Source organism: Pezoporus wallicus, unplaced genomic scaffold (genome assembly GCF_028554395.1).
Source record: "Pezoporus wallicus isolate ANWC-B61680 ecotype Strahan unplaced genomic scaffold, APGP_CSIRO_Pwel_v1 contig_3817, whole genome shotgun sequence".
Taxonomy (NCBI): Eukaryota; Metazoa; Chordata; class Aves; order Psittaciformes; family Psittacidae; genus Pezoporus; species Pezoporus wallicus.
Genome location: NW_026635157.1, coordinates 2,186,018 through 2,208,507, shown reverse-complemented (window position 1 = coordinate 2,208,507; position 22,490 = coordinate 2,186,018). Strand labels below are relative to the sequence as shown.

Below are 22,490 nucleotides of genomic sequence, written 5' to 3'. Positions count from 1 at the left end.
CCATCTGAGTCAGGACAAGGATATGCACATGGGTGCCCTGAGTGCTATGAAATGAGGTGGTCTGAGCCAAGTCTTCTCATGCTGCAAGCTCTACCAGTTGGGAACTGGGACACGCTCCTGGTGGTATGGACTTAAGTGTTGTGTCCTACTAACCTCTTGTTGGCTTGCCAAGCTCCTGAGCTCAGGTGTAGCTTTTGGTGGCTTGAAAGCAATTCCGCCAGCAGACCTGCCAGCCCTGGGCATGCTCCTGGGCTGTCATGGTATGACCACCTACCATTGCACAGAGGGCATTCGAGGGGCAGAGCTCAGCAGGGGGTGGTGCCAACTACAGCTTCTGGGAGGAGATTATTGGGGGGGGGGGGGGTGGGGGTGTGTGAAAGCTATGGTTCCCAGAGACAGTCCCTGCACATTCATGCTGTACTACCTGGTAAGGAGGGTATGATTAGCTCTAGTTGAGTGGCCATGTTTATCCAGCTCCTTCTAATTATATCTGTTTAGAAAGGATAGATGGTTTTCTCACAGTGCTCCTGCAGAAAATTGAAAGGAAACACTTCTTTTACTGTAATGCAGAGAGAAACAGGTATACCCTTCTGAAATGCTGGCTTTACAATAGTTGAGTACACTTGAGCAGACAAAAAAATTCTAATGCTATTTCTCAGTGTAACTAATCTCACTCAGATTGGATTTACTTAGAGGAAATAAACTCCAGTTATGTGTACACAAGTTATTTCTGCAGTGAACCTGTGATTTTTTATTTTTATTTTTAATATCTTTCCTTGAATAGGGAATAATAAATTAACTAGAACAAGACAGAAATCAATGCTGCTTTTGAAAATAGGATGATAGCTCAAAGTTCTCTTATCTAGTTTCTGAAAACTAACTAGAAGTTTGAGTTAAAGTCACTGAGAAGGTTCTGCTGAAATCCACTTCAACTCCTTTGGCACAAAGCACTAAGGTGGAAACTTTTCCTTGTCAGTTAACTAACGCTTCTGCTCCTGGTACCGTGGCTGATTCGAATCTGTGCAGTTTGTATAATTACATCCCACCCTCCCCAAACTGAAAGCACACAAGAAATGACAGGAAAAAGCCATGTGTCACAATAATTGCTGTAATTTGGTCTGTTATTCCCTTGATTTCTGGCTCAGTATTTTAGCCTTGATGTTAATTTTCTTGTATAACTAAAGGTGTTTCCTCTTCTTGTTTATACTAGCTATGATTTCTAAACATCCTTGAAATTATTTGCCATAACATCTCTCCTCATCATGATACTAGTTCAGTTTGAGGCACTTACAGAAAGTGCTTCTTTCTATTTTTCAACAGAAAAAATTGGGAGCCAGAAAAATATGTATTTGTTTGCCTTTCTATTTTCGGTTTGAAATTGCTGAAAGCCAGTAGGTGGGTTTTTATTTTCTGTTTTAAGATTTTATTCTCAAACTAAAACAAATATGTATGAAAAATAGCACATATCTTAAAATTACTTGTTCTAGTAACAGGAAAAAATTCTTGTTAGAAATGCTTCAGAAGTGTGGCTCTATTTCTGCAAATCTTTCTTGCTCACTTCAGCAGAGTTTTGTATCCTCTTCCATTTCACTCAGTGATTCTTTCATATGCAAAGGGGTGAGTTTTCTAGGAACTTGGCTGCACTAAAAAGTTGGTATGTTTATCTTGTACACTGCACTGATTCTTTTGTCACGTATCCATCCTACCAGGCAAAGGACAATCACAAAGGGAGCTGACTATTGTTTATCAAATGAAATCACCTAAAGTGTCACCTAAATGGATAACTACTAACTTTGTGTATCTTTGGAAAAGAAACACTACTGTCTACTGCTGGACTGCGCAGATTTTTCTATCTGGAACAGAAAATTACAATTCATTATAAAATGGGTAGTCCAGTATGAGATCTTATCCTGTCAAGGAACGCTGGCAATTTACCTAACTAGAATTCCCAGAAAATACTGGGAATTACTCAGCCAAAGTGGAAATAAAAATCTAGACTTCTTCAAAAGTAAAAAAAACCCAAACAACATGAACCAAAAAAAACCAACAACAAAACCCAACCGAACCCCTATTTTACATATTGATGTATTTCCTAAAAAAATACCCCTCAAAAAACCCAAACCCAAAACAAAACCCGACCAACCATAAAGCAAATCCCAATCACATCCGTGAGCTTTGTTTTGTTTATTTCATAGAAAAGCTTGGATGGATTTGTGTCAGTGTTCTTTATCACTGGTTGACTTCTAAATCAGTAAAACCAGTTCACATAGCATTGTCTTTGGAAAAGGTCCTCTTTTTGAGGGGGTTGGTGGAGAAGGGAGGGTAGAAATTGGCAGGTCAAAGGTTATTAACACATTTTTTTTACTCTACTGCCAAGACTTTCATTATATGAAACCATAATGCAGAGCTTAAGTAAACAATACTTTCTCTTTTTACAGCTTCCCCACTAAGCTTTGAAACCATTCATGGAAACTGATGGCAATGCTGTTGTAAGTATAACTGAAGTTATGCCAGGGTTACTGATCAGATGAAGAGGTAGTACATTGGGGTGGCATCCTTGTAATCATAGAAGACAGTATCAATGTCCATACCAGATCTTCCTTATGGGCCAGGCCAAGTGGTGAAATCAACACAGGCTGCCCGCGTTCTGCTCTAAGAATTAAATGGGTGACGTGCTCAGTGTGAGGCATCCCTGCACATGGCAAAGGGGTTGGAACTAGATCAGCTTCTTGCCAACCCTCACCATTCTGTGATCTTATTAATACGTGCAAATACCAGAAGGAGGGGTGCAAGATGATGGAGCCAGGTTCTCTTCAGTGATGCCCAGTGAGAGGACCAGAAACAATGGGCACAAACTGAAACACAGAAATGTTCAGATGAGGTTCCCTCTGAACATCAGGAAATACTTTTTTACTGTGAGGGTGACCGAGCACTGCACAGGTTGCCCAGAGAGGTTGTAGAGTCTTTATCCTTGGAGATGGTCAAAAGCTGTCTGGACATGGTCTGGCTGTAGGTGTCCTAGCTTGAGTTGGGGGAGTTGAACTAGATGACCTTCTGAAGTCCCTTCCAAGCTCAACCATACCGTGATTCTGTGGAAAAATCAGAACTCTAAACTGACAGAGGTCTCTCACTGAAGTTGTCAATTTTCTGGTACATTTTTGCTCATCAGCAGTGCCCACCTGGCACAGGTGTGGCTGTGAACAACACTTGGTTGTACAGCTCCCTTTGCAACTGGCTCATGGGTGTATTTGCCACGAAGAAGGATGATGGATAGCAAGCTTGAAGCCTGCACTGTCCTGCAGGATCACTGTTCCATCTTGTTCAGCCCTCAAGCTGAGTAAACCAAAACCTACCAAAAAAGATCAAAACCTACCCTGTATTGCCAGCCTTGCAAAAAAATTACAACCCCCCTAAAGATGCAAATAGCTGTAACATTTTGCATTTATTTCAGAGCCTTCTGAGGATTATTGCTCTAGGATTTTTCCTGGTAACAACAAGAGCTAGAAATAGATCCAATTTTGTTTTTTGTTTGATAGTTTTTTTGTTGAACCTGTGATAATGAAATAAATAATTTGTTATCAGGAAATTGAGCTTTATAGAGAACCTCCCACCACTGTCAGAAGCATAGTAAAATCATGACATTTGGTTCAGTTTCAGACTGTTCTAGTGACTATGTCTCATAGTTACCATACATTCACATCTGAAACTGCTGTTACACACCTGGTCAGTATCTCCGGTTGTACTGGTAATAACTCTGCCTTCCATTGTTTTCTCTTTATTTTGCACTGGCATTAATGTCTCCATTAAGAGTGAAACCCCAAAGTATCTCTTAATGTTCACACAAAGTCACTGAAATGAGAGACTGTTGTCTTCCATATTGTGTTGTATTCTTGTGGAAAGCTGAGTTCAGTCTTGCTGGTGAGGCATTTTATGAATTTTGTCGTGGATTCATTTCAGTATAGGTTTTCTATCGGTTTAAGATGAAAACAGTTTTTACTGAAAACTGTTTCTTTATTTCATTAAATATCTGACTTCAAACACTGGTGCTTTGGAGAAAGAGGTTGCATATTTTTGTTCATAAATCAACAACATTTGGGAAGGCAATTCTGTGAATAACACGGGATTTCATTGCTACAGATGTTTCTCGTGTGGAGCAAACCAGGTATTTTATTTTTTAAAACACGATGCTAAGTTTCTAAACATCACTAAACAAAACATTTAAAAGTTGCTGAACTCCAGGTTTAGGATTAATTGTTGAAAATTTACTTCAGCTTTCAGGAATACTGGGAAAGACAACCAGAAATGTAACTTAATTTACAAAATCTCACTCAGCAATAATATTATTACAGATTTATCACTGATTTTATCCAGGCAAACTAGATACAACGCTGGCTGGGCAAAATGCCCTTCCTTCCACCATTATTTTCCCAACTCTTCCCACAAAATATGAGGGATGGGGATTCATCACCTCTGTCAACTTGCAGCAAGGTTACCATCATTATTGTTGAATAATAAATGCACATTTTTAAAATTCTTTTTGCTTTTACCAGCAACCAGATTTTTCCTCAGTTTGTATATAAAGTGGACCCTAACAGATAATTTACATAATATGGATATTAACCCTTTCTTGACAGATGAGGCAGAGACTGTGTTATTTTAATTTAGATCATCAATAAAGTTAGTGAAAAGATTTACTTCCTTGGTTGTTAACAGAGAACCACATCCTGTCTCAGTATTGCTGTTCTTGTTGTACAACTTTATATCGGTCAAAAGATAAAATGATCCCACTTCAGTGTCATGGCAAAGGTATGACATTGCCCCACTACACAGTTTTTGTGCAGGGAGAGCTGATTCATATTTGTTTTTCTTAATATCACTTTGGGTAGTTTTAAAGGAAAGTAATTGGTGTGACTATGTGACCCGTTGATTCGCTGAGGCCATACATTATTTCTGTGTGTCCTAAATAGGACATTATTTTCTTTGGAATGAAGATATGAAGGGTGGACCATATAGGATGGGGAAATAGCAGAGTCTCTAATAGAGCTGATGTGTTTTCTCATTGCTTTTCTTTGTCTGTTGTCATGGAGAATAGTCAGAGAGAGGCAGTGGTAAAATTAAGGAAAAAATAAGGAAAGGAGGAGAAGGAGAAAAGGAAAATGAATATATGATGATTAAGCAGGAGTCTGGGATTATTCATTCCTGGCAAAGCCTCCCACAAGTGTGTCGTTCAGGTCATCTCAAATAAGCACAGAAAAGCACACAACCGTGATCCGCGGTTCTGCACTCTATGATGCATGCTGCAAAGATCACTGGTTAGAGAAAGTTCTAGCTCTTGTAAACCCTGGTGACAGTGGTCTCTTCTATTTCCAGATGGCGTAGCTTTACTCACCTTTAATGTGCCTGTGAGAAGAGCCATCAGATCCTTCAATAATTACATGAAATGGGGTTTTGTTTTCCTGAAAAGCTGTCTGGCTAGGCAGAGGGGCTGCATTAGGGATGTTCACAGCGTAGCTCCGCAGTGGATCAGGTAGCTACCAGCTTTGCATAGCAATGTTGTGGCTGGCATATTAAAATATACATTATCCAACATACACTTATCCAGCATTTGTCCTCTGGAGGCTTCAAAACCTCACTAAAAATGGAAAAAGGTGAATGCTTTTGCTCCCACGCTAAAGATGGAAAGGTTGAAGCAAAGAGAAGTCAAGCGATTTGTTCACAATCACATGAGCAACCAGCCTGTCTGAGAATTTACTCCAAAAGTCAGACCTTATATTTCTAATGACCTCTTTTTTGGTCTCGGGTCTTCTCTTTTAGTTTCATTTCCTATGCCTTTATGTGGGATAAAATACATAAACTGCAAATAAGTAAATATAATAAAATTGTGTTATTTTTGCAGTGACTAAAACTCATGTGTGGAATGGCAAACTTCTGGCATATGTATGTTTTACAATTTGGATAATCTGCCAGGTTTGTGTGATTTTTCTTTCTTTTTTTTAGAGTAATATTCTGAAAGTCTTACATGGGGGAAATACATTCCCTGCCCTAAATAAAAAAAAAAAAAGGAAAAATAAATTTCTGGTTTTGTTTGTTTTTCAGAATATCTTAGAATGAGATAAATGACAAACAGGCTTCTGGTGTATATCTTTAATATTCCCATGTTTGTAAATCCCCCTCGTGGAGTGTAATGAAGCATTAAAATGCTGGAGTGCTGACTTCTATTTTTTAACTTCTAAACACAGAATATAATTCAGGCAAACATATAGCAAAGTAGAAGCTGCCTATGTGTGTGAAACCAGAAGCATCAGTAGACAGACACATGTAATAGTTACGTTTGCTCTTGCTCAACTATATATACATCAATTTTAATTAACACATTTTATGCTTCAGCTGCTAACATCCCTTCAGCAGTGAGTGGGTTATGCGTTTCCATCCTGCATATACCACCAGCTTCACCACAACGTCCTTCTCTAGCTTCCCCCTCCCCTTTCTACACAAATGTTGCAACACAATCTGAAATTTCCTCTTTTCTTTCCTTCCTGCATTTCTTACAGGTTCCCTTGCGTCAGAAGACAAAAAAGAAAAGTCAAGGTAATGAGAGATTGATTTTTCTTTTCTCTCCTGGGTTTCTCTTTTGTTATTTTCTTAGTATGTCTTATTTTTGGGAGGGTGAGGATTTTATACTGCTACTCAGCTCGTGGAAGGCTGCTTTGTAACTCCACTGATTCTTGCACTGATTCTGAGAAAAATGACAACGGGCTGTTCCTTTGGACTAAATCCTTGTGGTATGTTAATTGAATCAAAGCTGAAAATGAGTGAGGTAGAATCAGCTGCCTGCACATACACACACACTAGCGGTTTTCATGTACTTGGCATAATAGTTTTTCTCTAGCTGACTTAATAGATGTATTCTTTTCAGTGCAGCTGTGTGAAAGCTAATACATGCATGCTTCTCTTAAAAGGATCAAAGGATGTATTTATAATTTACAAAAACTCCTATATTGCTATTTAGCATTAATTAGTATCTGCTTTATCTGCAGCTTACTATTTTCCTTCTGCACATCAGAATGCCTTTCAAATGAGCGTGTGTTACTGTCACAGCCATTATAAAACTGAAAGATTTCTAAGTGTATTTTAAGATATGCTTGGGTGACTTGCTGAGATTACTCGCTAAGTAAGGTTGATATCTTTAATTGGCATCTTTCCTGGTGATGCACTTTTAAACAAGCAGAACACTGTATTTTTAATGGCACAGGGTTCTTTATAATGAGCCGACGGAGGATATCGTGTAAAGAGCTGGGGCAAGCTGATTGCCAAGGATGGCTCTACAAAAAGAAGGAAAAAGGAGCTTTCATTGGCAACAAATGGAAAAAGTTCTGGTGTGTACTGAAGGAGTCATCGCTGTATTGGTACAGCAGTCAGTTGGTGAGTACACCGTTCATCCAGCTCTGGGTGCTGGACAAACAGATCTGCTGGGACCAAGAGAAGGGAAGCAGGGATCGCAACTTAGATGCACCCGGGAAATGTACAGATGACTGGGTTTATTTCTTAGTCCTGACATTTCTTGTAATCTGGGAAGTGTCTATGTGAATGTGAAACATGCAGAAAACTGTGTTTCAAGTTCAGCAAGTACTTGTAAAATGTTAACTTGCTGTCTGTTCTGCCCTTTAAAGCTGCTCTTCACAGGCAGTGGTGGCATTTGAATTTGGGAAAGGTTTTCTGGGGTTTGGCAGTTTGTAGACACTTGCTATCAAGACTCAAAACAGGAATACTTTTTCACTGCTAATTAGTTTAATTTTGAGAAGTCTCTCCTGTGTTTCTCTCAATCTCCTTCAACGCTGAGATTAATCTGTTTATTTGTTTACTGCGCCTTTTTTCTCCCTTTTTTTTCGTTCTCTCTCTGCCCAGTTCATACTGGTAGGGTTGCAGATACGAGCAGTGTCAATTGGTGAGGTTTTTACTCCTGGTCTTGCTGACGTTTCATCCAGAGCAGTGTAATTAAATATTACCACATTCTGCTGACTCTTTGCTCTGATGAGTTGATGCCGAATGTCAAATCTGCAGGACGACACTGTTTCGAATTCAAGGTCCAGCTTTCTATTCAGAAGATAAGCTTCCCTCAGGACAGCTGGTATAGATAGCATTTCTTTCCTGCTGATAGAGCCCAAGCAGCCTACTCTACTTTCTGTGCCAGTGGGAAATAATCTAAGATGAAGAACAGCAAGGCCTGAGTTCCTCTAATCAATTGAAGAAACTAGGAATTAAAAGCTGAAAAAGGGTGATGGGAGAAAGAGGCAACGAGAAATCCAGAGTAACCTCCTTAATGAAAGGTTATGGCTGAGTGCAAAGCAGCAGTGAGCAGTCATCAGCTGGCTTTACTCCAGCCTGTTTGCTACAGCTGACCTTGACAGGGCAGAGGGTGTCTTGCCCATCCAATGAAGATTTGAGCATAATTTTTCTCTTTACCTTGTTGTCTTGCACTGTTACATCTAAAAACCTGCCATCACATTCAAATGACGGACTGACAGAGCCCAGAACTAGGGTTTGCAGGGGATTAGGGGACACCAGCAACAGCATAGGTTGAAACTTAGCAGCTTCAGTGTGGAACTGTGGATGGGCAACAGGTTCTCTAAATACAGATGAGCTGCTCTGGCAATCAGCATGTCCCAGGCCCAGCAAAGGACGAAAAATTGAAGAAACCCTTACAAATTCTTAGCATTTAATGAAATTAAATGCACTCTGGATTTTTTCCCACTTGTTTTATTTCTATTGCAGTAATCCTCATGAAAAACCTTGCTGTTTCAGGGAACAAAAAAAATGGCTTAAAACATTAAAAAAAAGTAAATCCCCAAGCTCTAAACAAAACTTCACTCATGTAAAGAGTATTTCACATTCTCCCTCCAGTTGTGGGTATAGTGTTGTTTTTTTTTTTAAACAATATGAAAATTTTGACTAGCATTTAAAGATGTATTAGTTATCCTTCTCGGAAGGAAAACTGAAAACAACTCTATTGGTCTTGGGCTGTTGTTTTTGTGGCATGATAGTCTGCTTCAAGACCAAGTCAAATACATTTATGTGAGAAAGAGAAAATAGAAAGAGACACGGCAGATAAACTTATCAGTAGCATTAATACCCTACTTCTGTCCAAGCAGTGTAAAGAAAGGTGAGCTGGCTGGCTGATGTGCCATTTAGACAGGGAAAGTGTCAGAAAGGAATTATTCTGAGGAACAAACAAGCTGAGAGGAAATAAAACAAGGCAAGACTATACAAAGTTTGCCTTCTGGGAAGACAAGGGTATTGAGGGAGCTGTGCAAAGTCCTCTACTTCCTATAGTTCCACTGGCCTGGCTAAAATCTGCACTCAAGATCCAGAGAAACTATGGGGCATGCTGATTCCAGTGCTTCTAGACAGGATTTATCATTTGTGTGAACTCGTCCTTTTAGTTCATGCGTGCTTTCTGGCTGCCACTGACTGCCCCCAGATGAACAAGGCTGAAGAACGGGTGGCAACATTTATTTCAAATGCTCTAAAGAGGTCATATGGCTTCAAAATTCTGCTGGCTTATGTCAGCCTTTCTCACCTATCACAGTTCTTGTAAACATGCTAGCTGGTAGCACCTCCTTTGCTTTCAACTTCTGCTGACTCTCACACATTATTTTATGTTAAAACCCCAAGGTTTCCTAGGACAACTTGAAGTGCAGCCTCTGCACAAGTGTAGATTCAGGCATTGTTTGCAGAATGTCAGTAACGGTGAGGTATGGGAAGGTGTCCTGTGCTAAGATCTGCTTACTTAAACTGATGAGACCACAGCCATGCTCAGTCTCATATCCGAGATGAATTAGACCTGTTGTATTTTCACAGATATTTTCATGTTTCAATTGATGAAACAGAAATAGCAGTGACATAATAACTTGCTTGATATTTCTTCTTACTATCTAGCTTTAACACTGCTTACACTTCCATTGCTTTCAGTGAAGTAAATTTTCTGTCCCAACAAGGCATTCAAGATGACAATCCTAAGTTCATAGTTATGTGGAAAAAGAAGTCCTGCTCCTCATGTGCCTGACGGTTCTCATGATGGGCCCTATTATACAAGCTGAAGCAAAAGGTGTTGGTGGAGGAGCAGTGCTGAGGTCAAAGGAACCAGGGCACACTGGCTGCCCATAGCTCTGCCTGACTAGTTTCATTCCTGTGAGAAACAAGCATGTTTTTTCATGGCTGTGTGGAAACTGCAGTCAGCCAGACACTGACAACTGTAGCATAGCAACAGGGTGCTGGACCTTTTTTCTAACAGAGATGGAGAAAATAGGGAGTGGGTGGAATTTGTACAGGAACGTGTATTGTCTTGGATTTGGGTTGGTAACCTCAGCTGACACCATGTTCTCTATGAAGTGTCTTCAGGCTCCCACAAAGCTCTGGATGTTTCTGTCACTGATATAATTTGCCTTCAAGCCTCAGAACTCTGGTTCTGGGTCTTTCACATGAGGCAGGCTGGGGGAGGCAATATAGGACGCTTGTGGTGATATTTGCAGATGGTATTTCCTTGAATTTAACATAAAATATGTTGTGCAAGCCACTGCTCAAAAAAGAAAAAATAATAAAATGCTGAGAAGGGTCAGCAATAGCAGATCAGACACACCAAGAGTCAAGCTTCCTCACTGAACGCAAACCAGAGCACACAGGTAAATCCAGGTTAGCTGAGGTGCAGTGAGTAGTGATTTTAGGGCCCTGATAGTCTCAGCAGGCTTGGGTAGACTGCCCTGAAACTTTTTCCCATATAAGCTTGCTCTTGGTATAATACATGGATACCACATGAGGCAGGTAAACTTTTGTTTGCAGCATGGAGGTGCCCAAAGTCTGGGGAGGCGAAGCTGTTTGGACTAGGAAGAAACACAAAAGGGATGGTTTTGCAATGGAAACATGGGAAATGTCAAAAAATGGATCTGAGCAGACTTTCTGGGTGCATTCAGAAATACCAGACTCCTTGGACAACCACTTTTTGTTAGCATTTGGTTTCTTCTATTGAGTAGGCAGCTGTTCGGTTCTCTGTAGGCAGCTGTCTTGAAGACAAGTGTTTAGAGGACAGAATGTGATCCGCCCCTTTGGCAGTTTTACTTATACTGAAACCCTGTAGAGAATCAGTTCTCCTGCATAGGAAAAGGAGTGGCAGGGGAAGATTGTCATGTGTAATCCCAGGCTCCTGGCTCTCTGAGCTTGTTGCAACTGTGTTGGATAGTGTTGGCTGAAAAGGGTCAGAAGACTAAATGTCTCTGTCTTGTGGGCCTTTAGGATAGCTCAGCTGTTTTTTCAGATAGAGTTGAAATACAGTTTTGCAGGATGTGTTAATGATGGTTGTCATGGGGATTCAACTGAAAAGAAATATAAATATAAAAATCAAAGGGTTGCAGGCTGTGATCTACTGTCACTATCTTTGTTTTTTTTTTTTCCCTTTTCACTGCATTTAAATTGGTCCTCACTCCAACAGCTTTACTAAGAGCTGTATAATTGCAGTCTTTTAAAGCAGAAATCTTCTCCTTTGAGTTACAGTAGCTGCGTATGTGGATGAAAAAGTCATTGATGTTGGCTGATTATGCCAAGGGCTTTGGGGACCTCTGGTCCAGTATCTGACGCAGATTATTCACAGTTCTATAGGCTGCGCCACTGGTGTACTTGGCAGAGAGAAAAAGACTAAAAAGGCTTGAGGACTGATCTGTTTCTCCAACATCCACAGGGTTTTCTGGGGGCAATGCTGAAACATGGTGATGGAGAGCCATGAGGAGTGCCCTGAATCACAGATTGAAGCTATTCCACAGTAACTAGATACTTTCACTTTGCAGCATAATTTAAAAAAAAAAAATCTTTCTGCACCATTACATTCACTTTAAATATTGAAAAAGGACTATTAAATTATTTACTATATCTCCTAAAGCCACAACATTCAGGCAATGTATTGAGGCAAGCTAAAAAATTATATTGGCCTCTTTCAGTGGATTCATGCATTATATTTCAGAAATCTATGAAACCTTTTTAAGCAAAAAGCCTATTTCTGTGAAAATATGGTTACTTTCTTTTTGCATCAAGCATTTTCAGAGACTGTTGTAGGGAAACAATTTCAACAATAACAATTGGGCGTAGCAAAAAGTGCCGATTTATGTGTTAGGCTAACCTGCATAAAACCCACAAGAGATAACAGCCTATTCTTTTAAACATCCTGATTAAATAGGAAACAGGTCAAGGTCCTTTTAATCTGAGCTTTTTAGGGCTATTTTACAGCATTGCAATAAAATCTGAAGGAAGTTTGAGTGAAATGTGTGAGTTAAATAATAGCACGCTTAAAGTGATGTTAAAGACAATATTTTTGAGAAAAGAAAACATTTAAGACTTCTATAGACTTTTAATGTTTTAAAATGTCATTTTCATTCCAAGAATGACTGAAAGGATGACTTTCACATGTTGTGTTCCTAGTGTTTATTTGGAGCTCTATATGCTGGCTGTAAGAACAGTTGTAATGTTTTATTGTTATGACTTGTTTTTCTTTTTTTCCTTCCCCTTTTCTGGTAATTATGGAGCTACATACTCATCAATCCCCCATTTTTTGTTATATAGTTGGCATATTTGAGATATATACCAATAGTTCATTAAAAAGAAATCATACCATTAACCTCCTTCTTTTCACTCATACATAAAATGAAACAAATATTAAACTTTTCTTATAAATGAACAAATGTGAAATCACAGAATTAATACTCAATCTGAATGTCTGAACGTATTGGGAGCGTATGCATATGTGAAAACATAATCTTTTACCAACTGGAACATGTCAAATACTGCATAAGGAGTCTGGAGATTTCTCTGTAGTAAGTAAGCCTGGTAAATGTGAAGTACTGAAATCAAAGCCTACAGACCTATTTTCATTAACAATTTAGACAGTAATCCTCTAATTTACATAGTCATTGGATATGTTAGCTGTTCAATCCCAACATGCAGAGTTCCATCTCTGCATGAGTGGAAGCACCTCTGATGAGTGTCCTCACGCTGGCTTTACAGGGTCCTGATAATTCATTAACCCAAAACAAAATCTGAATGCTCAAACATTTGCATACACTGACAGTAACGACAGTGTCATCTAATGTCATTGCATAGACTTAATCACCTCATGAGTGCTTGTGCAGCATCCTAAGCTATTAGTGGGATACAAACTAGACCAATGGCTACTGAGCTGTGGTTGCATTTGTAACATGTAAGGCAAACCTACTCAAAAACCTAGTCAACCCACTCACCCTGCTGATGGCTTACTTAGCTCAGGCCATGGATTTATTAGTGTATGGGTGAGAAGGTACTTTCTTATGGATCTTATGGGTCTCTGCTTTTTTAAAACTGGGTTTATTGATTCATACTACAGAGAAGAAAGTGTCAATGTGTGTAATAATGGCTTTGATAACTCATGAACTCTTTTTGAGTTGTCTATGGTGTTCTTAAACTGGTCTTGGGAACCAAACAGGAATATCAATGTTCTTGCTGCACCTGGTGTAGTGAGTTACCACACTTTTTGGTACAGAAATGAAGGATAGTGCATTCTCTATCTCTAGTACAATGCAGTCCCTGAATAGGACTCCTCTTTTATTGACCCGTACTCATCCGCTCATCTCCATATACTTGCTGTAAATATGGTTCTGGGATGGAAATACTAGCTTAAGGTGTAATCGACTGAAATATACATATAAAGAAAAAAAAAAAGGACTAAAAAACCCTAATCTTTTTTGTTTCTTTAGTTAATTGTTGTTTTATCTCAGTGAGTTTACTCTCACTAACTTCCAGCCTGTGGAATGGAAACAGAAGCTCATCAAGCCAGGCTCTAAACAAGTTGGACACATACAAATATAGTCAAAGAAAGTTAAAAAAACAGAATAGCAAATAAATAAGCACTCTTTTGTTACAAATGAAGTCACATTGCAAACCCAAAAATTTTTCCAGCCCAGATGCTGATAAACATCATGGTTCTGTACTGAAAGTAACAAAACTGTTCAAGTGTGTTTTGGGCTTTTTTGTTTGTTTGTGTGAGGTTATTTTTGTCCTGGAGCAGGCAAAACCATTTACTAGTGAAGATGCAAAATGCAAATTTAATACATGAAAGCGTCAAGAATCATGGTTATTGCATACCAAAGAACAGATAAGCAAAGGTGCAGGGAAGCCACCCACTGAAATATCCATTCTGTATCCATACTTCTGTTCTCAGAGATTCATGCTTTTGAGCATCAAAGCTCAAAGACTTGTCTCGATGAACAGCTTTTTATAGTCTCTTTATATTCATGCATAATGTGACTTGAGTAACTGTCAGTCATCTTCATTTATCCTCTCTCTTTGTAACTGTTGTGTATATTTTACCTGCTTTAACTCAGTGTACGTTTTCAGAATTTTAATGTGCCCAGGGATAAGAGCTGGGAACAGCAAAAATGTGATTCAGGAATGAAAGCTCTCTATAGTCTGGAAAGTACAGTTTTTCCTGATATTATGTGCTATAGACTTTTGCCTGCATCGTTGCTCCTCTTACGGAGTCCAAGGCTAATTGCTCCTGATTTGGTGAATATAGATAGATGTAGTAAAGAAAGATATTTCAGCTGCAGGCAGCAAGAACAGGGATTTGAGGCCGATAACTTCAGATTTGCTCTGACAGGGTTCAGCTGACCCAGAACAGAGGTGCCAGTGCTCTGTACACCCTCTCCCATCCAGAAAGGGGTGTCTGCATATAAACAGTGTACTGTAAATATCTGTCTGGCTTTTGCTACCTCCTGTACCGTGCCTGAAAATTTCTGAGGAGAGTGATATCTGGGTGGCCAAAGCCCTCTGAGGTTGGTTTGCAGTGTTCATAACAACAGAGCTCAGCTCCATAGGACCATCCCCTTGCGCTGTTTCACCTCCTGGCATGGAAGCAGCTCATATTGCCTCTGCTTTACATACAGGCGTATATAAATGAGCCTACAAAATAGTCCATGTTACAATTACCCAGGGGAGACCATCTCTGCCTAGCATCATTTTGGGTCACTTCTGAATTCACATTATTTCAGACATGTATTTTTCAAAAATATATAGATCATTATATGTGGTGCTGTTATGCATCTGTGAAAAATGCATGTGTGCTGTAAAACGAAACAAACACTCCTTTGAGATTGTATGTAATATCCAGGCTTGAAAAGACGATATAACCCTTATTCATCCTTTCTTATGTTATCCATCTCTTTTAAGGGTCTTCTGGGTTTAGAGCTGAAGTTCAGTAGTTTCATTTTCTGTGTTTTATGCACAAAGCAAGGCTGGTCTCTTTGTTGAAAGTTGTGTGATCACTGATGGCTGCAAAGGAATTGGGTTCCAACAGCTTTCTGCTGGTTTTAGTCCTAGTTTGATCCAAACCTAAATTGTGCCCTGGACAATTTCAGTCTCTGGACTAGACTTGTGACTTATTCAGGAATCTTAGGTAAGGGTGCTCTGATACAAATTCTTTGAGGTGAAGAGAGGGAATCTACCTCAGCACTGTCATAGGAATTGATGATCCTTCCTCTTGCAGCCACTTTGATATCTAGAAGTGTACAACAAATCCCATGCTCACAGACTGCCATTTGCAAAGACAGGAATGGTGGCTTTCTAGCACCAAGGATTTGCACAAGTAGTAGCTGGTATAGGAATATTTCTTGTTCCCAAATATCGGCCAAAACACTGGATATGATCTGTCCCCATGGTGATAAGCATATATTTTCACAGTATAAAAAGCTTTCAAAACCAAGCATTTGCATGTTAAATATTGTTGAGCATTGGAGTCTGGTAGCTTACCAATAGGTTGATGTGGTGATTTTTTTTTTTTTTATTACAGGCTGAAAAAGCAGAAGGATTTATCAGACTTCCAGACTTCAGTGTGGATCGAGCAATTGAATGCAAAAAAAAGCAGTAAGTTTATCTCTTGCCTCCAGTTTTGCATGATTTTTACAACATTGCAAGGAATTGAATCTCAGTAGTGCCTGGCAATGAAGCTGTGGGGAGTTCTTCTGTGTTGTATTAATAATGAGATATTAATTGAGCTAATGAAAGAAAACCATATTGCAAAAATATTTTTGCAAATACTCTGCCAGATGTGCTGTGTTAAAACTACAAATTAAACAGTAGATCAGCATGCCAGATACTTTTTTTTCCCCTCCTCTTTGTTCACTGATTATGAGCAAGTTGCAGTCCATCTCGGATACCTTCTGGTAGGTAAGGAGGTCAACAACAGTGCACGTAATGCTGATTACCTCCAAGCTGGAACTATTCTTTAGGCTTCAGTGGTGCAGCTTTGGGCTGTACTTGAAACCTTTGGTTGTACAGTGAATACAAACCCTGTTTGGCAGGGTACACATTTCAAAATATTCTCTCCAAACACCACACGTAGCACTGACGTGCAGCTCCTTCTGACTACACTTCAAAGGTTTGGAGGGGTGTTGCTGCTCTTCAAAGTTACAAAGCTCAGCATGGTTTTTATCCTGTCCCTCAAGAGAAAGCCTCTGTACTTCTACTGAGATCTCACACTGCGATTAGCTGTAGGTGTTTCTGAGGTTAACTGTGGGCTTGACTCCTCCAAAGAAAGGGGACCTCTATTTTGAATATGGAGAGCTCTATTTTGTTTTCTCAAAGTTGAGTCCTATAGTACAGTACCATGGGAAAATGTTGCCCTTCACTACTGCAGGTGTTGGCTGTAGGTGCTTGCAAGAGAAACACATGTTCATCACTTACTTGGGATAGGGTAAATCAGGAGAGCTGTGAGGAGTGACCAGCGCTGCTGGGTCAGCTGGGTGTGCTTCCATGGGATAGAGTAAGTTGCTTAATGAGGAACAAAAGACAGAAACCACACAGTCCCTGGATTGGAGGCTATGTTTTAGGAAAAAAACAACCAAACAAACAAAAAAGACTGAAAGTCTTAGTGGTGGATGTTCAACTAAAACCTCGGCAGGGGACTATCCATTTTGTTTGTTTCCAGCCTGCCATCTAGTTGCCTTTTTGGTGCCTCCTAAAACTGGTTTATGAAAAGACAGTGAAGAGTCAGCCACTCTTCACCTGCTGCATGCCACTTGTGATTTTATTATTCCATATGTCCCTTCCCCCCACCATCAGTTTTCCATGCTGCAGGGTCTCAGCCTGATTAACCACTCATGGAAGCTGTTTCATACCTTGGGTCACTCCTGGTGCTTTCTTGGAACTCTTTTTAAGTTTACTTTGCTTTTCAGAGCTGCAGGAAGAAAAACTTCACATGGTATTTGAGATGTGGGCATGCAACAGAATTATGTAATTCAATAATGAAAGTCTTTGTTTTATTCTTTATTCCTCCCTTTTTTGTTCCTGTAGTTTATATCCTCTGAATAATGTGTGGCCAAGGATATAAGCTAAAAATACACTAGCATTTTAAGGAAAGAGCTATTTGGATGGATAAGATGATCCAGATTAATATAGTGGAGTGAATAAATATTTTAAATAATTCATTCAGCTATTATTTTTTCTTTCTTACGTAAACCAGTTTTCTTCATATCTCTTCTATTTTTCTTTTCTTGAAGTGCTATTAAGATCAGCCACCCACAGATCAAGACATTTTATTTTGCGGCAGAAAATGTTCTGGAAATGAACACGTAAGTAGGAGTGACTGGCCATGTTTCATCCTGTCTCATGCCTGAGAATGCCCTTTGAAATTTCATTCTCTCCCTCTCAAGTGGTTGTTGACAAAGTTATTCAGGGAATTACTAAGTCTCTTTTATTTTCTGGTCACTGTGTAGAAGGAGCCTACTGCTATTTGGTCACTAATGACAGTTGAAATCAGAATTCCATTATTAGCTTGATTTTGATACTAATGTTGATGATATTTGCTGGTATAAATCCCTTTCCATTAGAGAGGTGCTAGGATTTGATAGCAAGTTCATCACCTTAGGACAAGTGAGGGAAGAAATTAACAAGAGAGAAAAGCTTAATATAGTCTTGTCCCAGAAGTGATCTAAGGCTGGAAAATTATAGTGTCTGCTTTGAGTATCATGTCAATTAACAGGGAAGGTTACCGGGATAGGAAGGGCTGATTCTTAATGTACGTAAGCATTTATTTCAGTGCCAAATTATGTTGCAGTTAATCAACCCTCATGGCAGATCAGCAATTTTCCTTCAAAAAATATCTATAAGAACAACAATTCATTCACACAGTTTTGAATCAAGAAGTAAAATAGATAGAAATACTACTATTTTAGAAACCACTGAGCTATCAGAAATAGATATTCCATGCTATCGATCCAGTTCTGGCTGATTTGTATACATCTCATATCTTTGTATTTTTTTACTTCAGATTGCAGTCTGTTCATAATGCTATTACATTAAATGGCCAAATACAGATACAAAGCTGTATAATCTAAATAGAAAGAGAGCTCCTTTCTTAATCCATTATTTTAATCATGTCTCTGCTGGTGATCTTCGTGAGATTCTTCATAGGGCATTTACTGTTCTTTCCTCCTACAGACAGGAGACTTCATACATATTTACCACAGCAGGAAAGGATAGAGGTTGAAAGAACATGCTTGACCTATGAAAAGGGATATATATACAGAGATGTACGATACTACAGTAGTGTATGCACATATACCTATGTTCATAAATCTGTAGATGCATACAGATGGTGGAGAGATAACCATCCGTTCATGTATCACCATGTTTCCTGTCAGAGCTCCTGAACAGAGTGAGAAGCTCTTGAGGCAGATGGACTGAGGAGGACTAAGAATGAGGGACACCTGGACAGGAATATTTTTGTAGGGAAAGTAACCCTGATTGAGAGAGTAGACAGGGAAGGATGCAAGGAGAAGGAAAAGGAAAATTAGAGCTAATGGAGGACATTAGTGAGTGCCAACATCCAGTTTGGAGCCCAATTGGAAATTCTCAGTGTCCTAAGGACACTTTTGAAACGTTTAGTCTTATGTGAGTGAGTGATTGAATTCTATGCAGGTGTCCCAGCTCTTATGTCCGCAGACTGATTTTCTTCAAACTCCACTTCAAGAGTAAATATCAATTTGGCTTAAAGCTAGACAGGCTAGCATTAGAGCAGCTTACACTACACTACAGTAATTCTTCACTGTTGTAACTGATAATGTTTTCCTTGGCAAAGTATAAAATACATGCATTTAATACATAAAGTACACGCATACTCACGCATATGTCAAAACAGGCTAAAAGACATCTGTTCTCTTGGCTCCAGTCCTGCAAATACATATGCATGTGAGTGGTTCCACTGAACTCACTGGGGCATTCATGTGTGTCGAGTTACTGGTGCGCATAAATGCTTGACAGATCATGACCTTCTGTAACTCTTCATGCATATATATTAAATCAATAGTAGATTTATTAATACAGTAATTTGCTTCATTAATTTTAGCATGTATTTGCTATTGTCATGCACACATGAACAGTAAACGTGTGCTGGCTAGCTACATGCATTTACCTGGCCAATTGCACATGGTTCCTAGCAATCTGTCTGATCTTTTGGTTAATGAAGTCTTGATTTTAGCAAAACTTTTTTCCTGTTACAACTTTTTTATTAAAAAAATATCATTCTATTTGCTGTTAGAAGAAAGTCAATAGTCCACTCTTGCAGAAAGGTCACTTTGTTTTCTTGAACTGTTACGTGGCTCTACTGTTCATACTGCAATCTAAGAATCCAATTACTTTGACAATGATCTTACTAGCAAATTTTCCATTGCTTCAGTAGAATCAAAATCAGGCACAATGTTTTTTCAGAGTTATGAACCTTAATTCCTGTCTTTCATACTTTCCTATTTAGGCCTTGAGTTTTAATCTGAAAGGCTTGAGCCTTTTCACTTGTTAAGTTCTTAAAACCTGGATAGATCTGAATGAAACAATATAGAAAAAGTATACCTAGGGATTGTTTCTAGCACTAGAAGAACACAGCCAGCTAGGAAGGGAAGTGGAAAAAAAACTATCAATAGCTTAAAGAAACACAGGAAGTGAGACTTAGCAAAACCAGGAGTACAAACAGAGTTGAAGAAAGCAGTATAGAATGGTCAAAAAGTCTGGTTTTAAATGGCTTAGATTCTTAGACTGTGCTGTGATAGCTTTGGCCAAGGCAGCTGACATGGTCTTCGATGGCTCCAATCCATTTTGCTTCACTCTGGTGAAAGCTGATCCCTCACTAGCAGGACTAAGCCATTGAAGTTCTGCTACAGCACACATAAATACTTTTCCTTTAGCTTTGATGAATGCAACTCCCTGGTCATCAGTAGTGATTTTTTCAGGATCAGGGAAAGATGATGTCCCAGGCAACTAGTCCTGCTCACCACAGTCTTCAGGTTAATGAAAATGGATGTGGTGATGCAGAACACATCTGAAAGGGACAAAACTTAGTCCGAACAGCATGTGAGTATCCCTAACTCTATATTCCCTTTGTTTTAAACACAGGTGGCTAAGTAAGCTGGGGATGGCTGTAGACCCTCAGGCACCCAATGGGAAGAATGAGGAAGGTATGCTCCTAACAGCAGCTTCAGTGTGTAACTACATCATGTTCCCAGTTTTTGCTTGGCCAAATTTTTGTCAGCTCTTTTCCTTCTTTTAAATTGTCAACTTGGGTTTGTCTGCCAACTGAGTTCAGAGAAATGACACTGACACAGCACAGGGTAATCACAGAAAAAGAAATAGTGGTGAGAAATAGTACCACTGAGAGACACTCAGCGATCTTGTGAAAGATAACTACTTTCTGGCAAGTTGCTGGCTTGCTATAAACCTACTAAGCGCAAAGAGAAACAGCTGCACTACTCTGTGGTTTGAGCTGGTAAGGTATATTACAGAAGTTGTGCTAAGGCCTGGGAGCTCACTAGCTGGGGAGCACCTTGTGCAGTGTAGACCCATCCCTAGTGTCTCCTCTGTTCATGGAGGTTTCAACAGCAATGTTGGAGGGGGGAGAGAGGGGGGTATGTGTGGTAGTAGTGGTGTGCTGAAGCCTACAATTTGTTTCAGAGCCAAGCCCAAGAGCTCATTGTGGAATGAGTAATTTTAAAGGGTCCCTAGCTATTCATTTATTAATTTGCACACCGACCTAATAGAAGTTTTTGGTGGGAGGATATCAGCACCTGAATCACAAATCTGGGCAGAGGACAAAGCAAGTCACCTGTCAGAGTGCTTGGAAAAGCTGCTGGTGAGGACACATACGCTACGAGCTAGTTTAGAATAAGAAGTGCTGTAGCTAGTCTAGCTAGTGTAGTTAGCAAACCAGGGATGGACTCTGACCTGAGGAATACATATCATCGTATGGCCTTTTGACTCTCCAATTTTAGAGTACTGGTAGCCAGTACCTTATTTAGAACTGCTCAGGTTATGAAGGACGTGTCATTATGAAGTAACTGGTATTTGTAGTGGTATGAACACAGGAGTGATACAGCTTGCTTTGTCTAAGCATCACTGCATCCTTTTTGACATTTCCCTGAATATTGTAATGATTTATGGTCCAGGCTTTGGACATGTAATTCCATTGTTGATTAGTATGATCTAGCTCTGTTTATATTCTGGCTCCATTTATACTCTGCCACTAAAAGCAGCTTTGGGGCTGGTAAACATAGTATCACTGATTTCTGGAGATTCAGTAGGTCTCATCAATTTCTTTGTTTTCTGTTCATGGTTCCTCTTTATTTCTTGTCAGAAAACCTGCTAATTCCCATATCCCAGTTTTGCATCAAAACAGTCTGAGTTAATTAGGATAAAGGTCTATAATGAGTATTAGGCTATGTAGCAAGAAGTGCATGGCAATTTTAGGAAGGAAGTGTTCAAATATGTTGTCTATGTCTTCACAAGTTTGTTGGAAGATGAGGATGGTAAAATTCTGTACATGAAAACAAATTATTTTTTTTAAAAAGCCTCAAAAAAGTGTAGTATTGGTTGTGTTGGCTGAATCAAGAGTTAGAAAATGCTTCAAAATGAATCAGCCCACTAACCTTAATTAAAAACAAAAAAAAAAGTCAGGAAGATACAAAATAACCCACTCAGCAGCAGGTTATCTAATAGACCTGCAATAAACACAACATAGCCAAGATTACTTCAGCTTTTAAACCAGTGGCTCATTTCCCCTTCAGAAAAAGGCATTCTCATTCTGGTGTCTAACACCTCCTTGTCTTTCCACGTATGTTTTGTCTCAGGTGCTCCAGCAGCTGCCTCAAGTGTGGGCTCAGCACCCCACTGACAAGCCTGGGTGGATGTGTCCCTGCAGAGGCATTGCTGTATTTCAGAAAAATGCTGTCATTACCCACATTCACTTCTGTTCCTGCTGACCTGGTTCTCCCCTCTGTATCACACACCATAACTCTTCAGGGGGTCTTGGCTTTTGTTATGTTACTTCTTGTGTATTCATGTACTTTCCATACATTTTAACCCCCTCCACCCAACCCTATTTGCCTGTTTAGAGTATCAGAAACAGCTGTTGATATTATTTTTCAGTTCTTCAGTGT

General features: G+C 39.4%; 1 protein-coding gene across 4 annotated transcripts in view; it reads left to right on the top strand.

The window, feature by feature from the left end:
- Positions 1 to 2,420: 2,420 nt before the first annotated feature.
- The window catches only part of IPCEF1 (interaction protein for cytohesin exchange factors 1), a 41,667-nt gene continuing 21,597 nt past the window's right edge, over positions 2,421 to 22,490 (top strand). For 2 of the 4 annotated variants that reach the window (XM_057406161.1, XM_057406151.1), the window contains exons 1-6: positions 2,421 to 2,489; positions 6,552 to 6,588; positions 7,253 to 7,422; positions 15,860 to 15,933; positions 17,568 to 17,639; positions 20,455 to 20,516. In XM_057406161.1, coding sequence (XP_057262144.1) covers positions 2,466 to 2,489; positions 6,552 to 6,588; positions 7,253 to 7,422; positions 15,860 to 15,933; positions 17,568 to 17,639; positions 20,455 to 20,516 — 439 coding nt within the window. In that variant the 5' untranslated portion in view covers positions 2,421 to 2,465. Of the gene's footprint in view, positions 2,490 to 6,304; positions 6,408 to 6,551; positions 6,589 to 6,625; positions 6,783 to 7,252; positions 7,423 to 15,859; positions 15,934 to 17,567; positions 17,640 to 20,454; positions 20,517 to 22,490 lie in introns of those variants that run through there. The other 2 variants (XM_057406178.1, XM_057406170.1) reach the window with 2 other exon arrangements.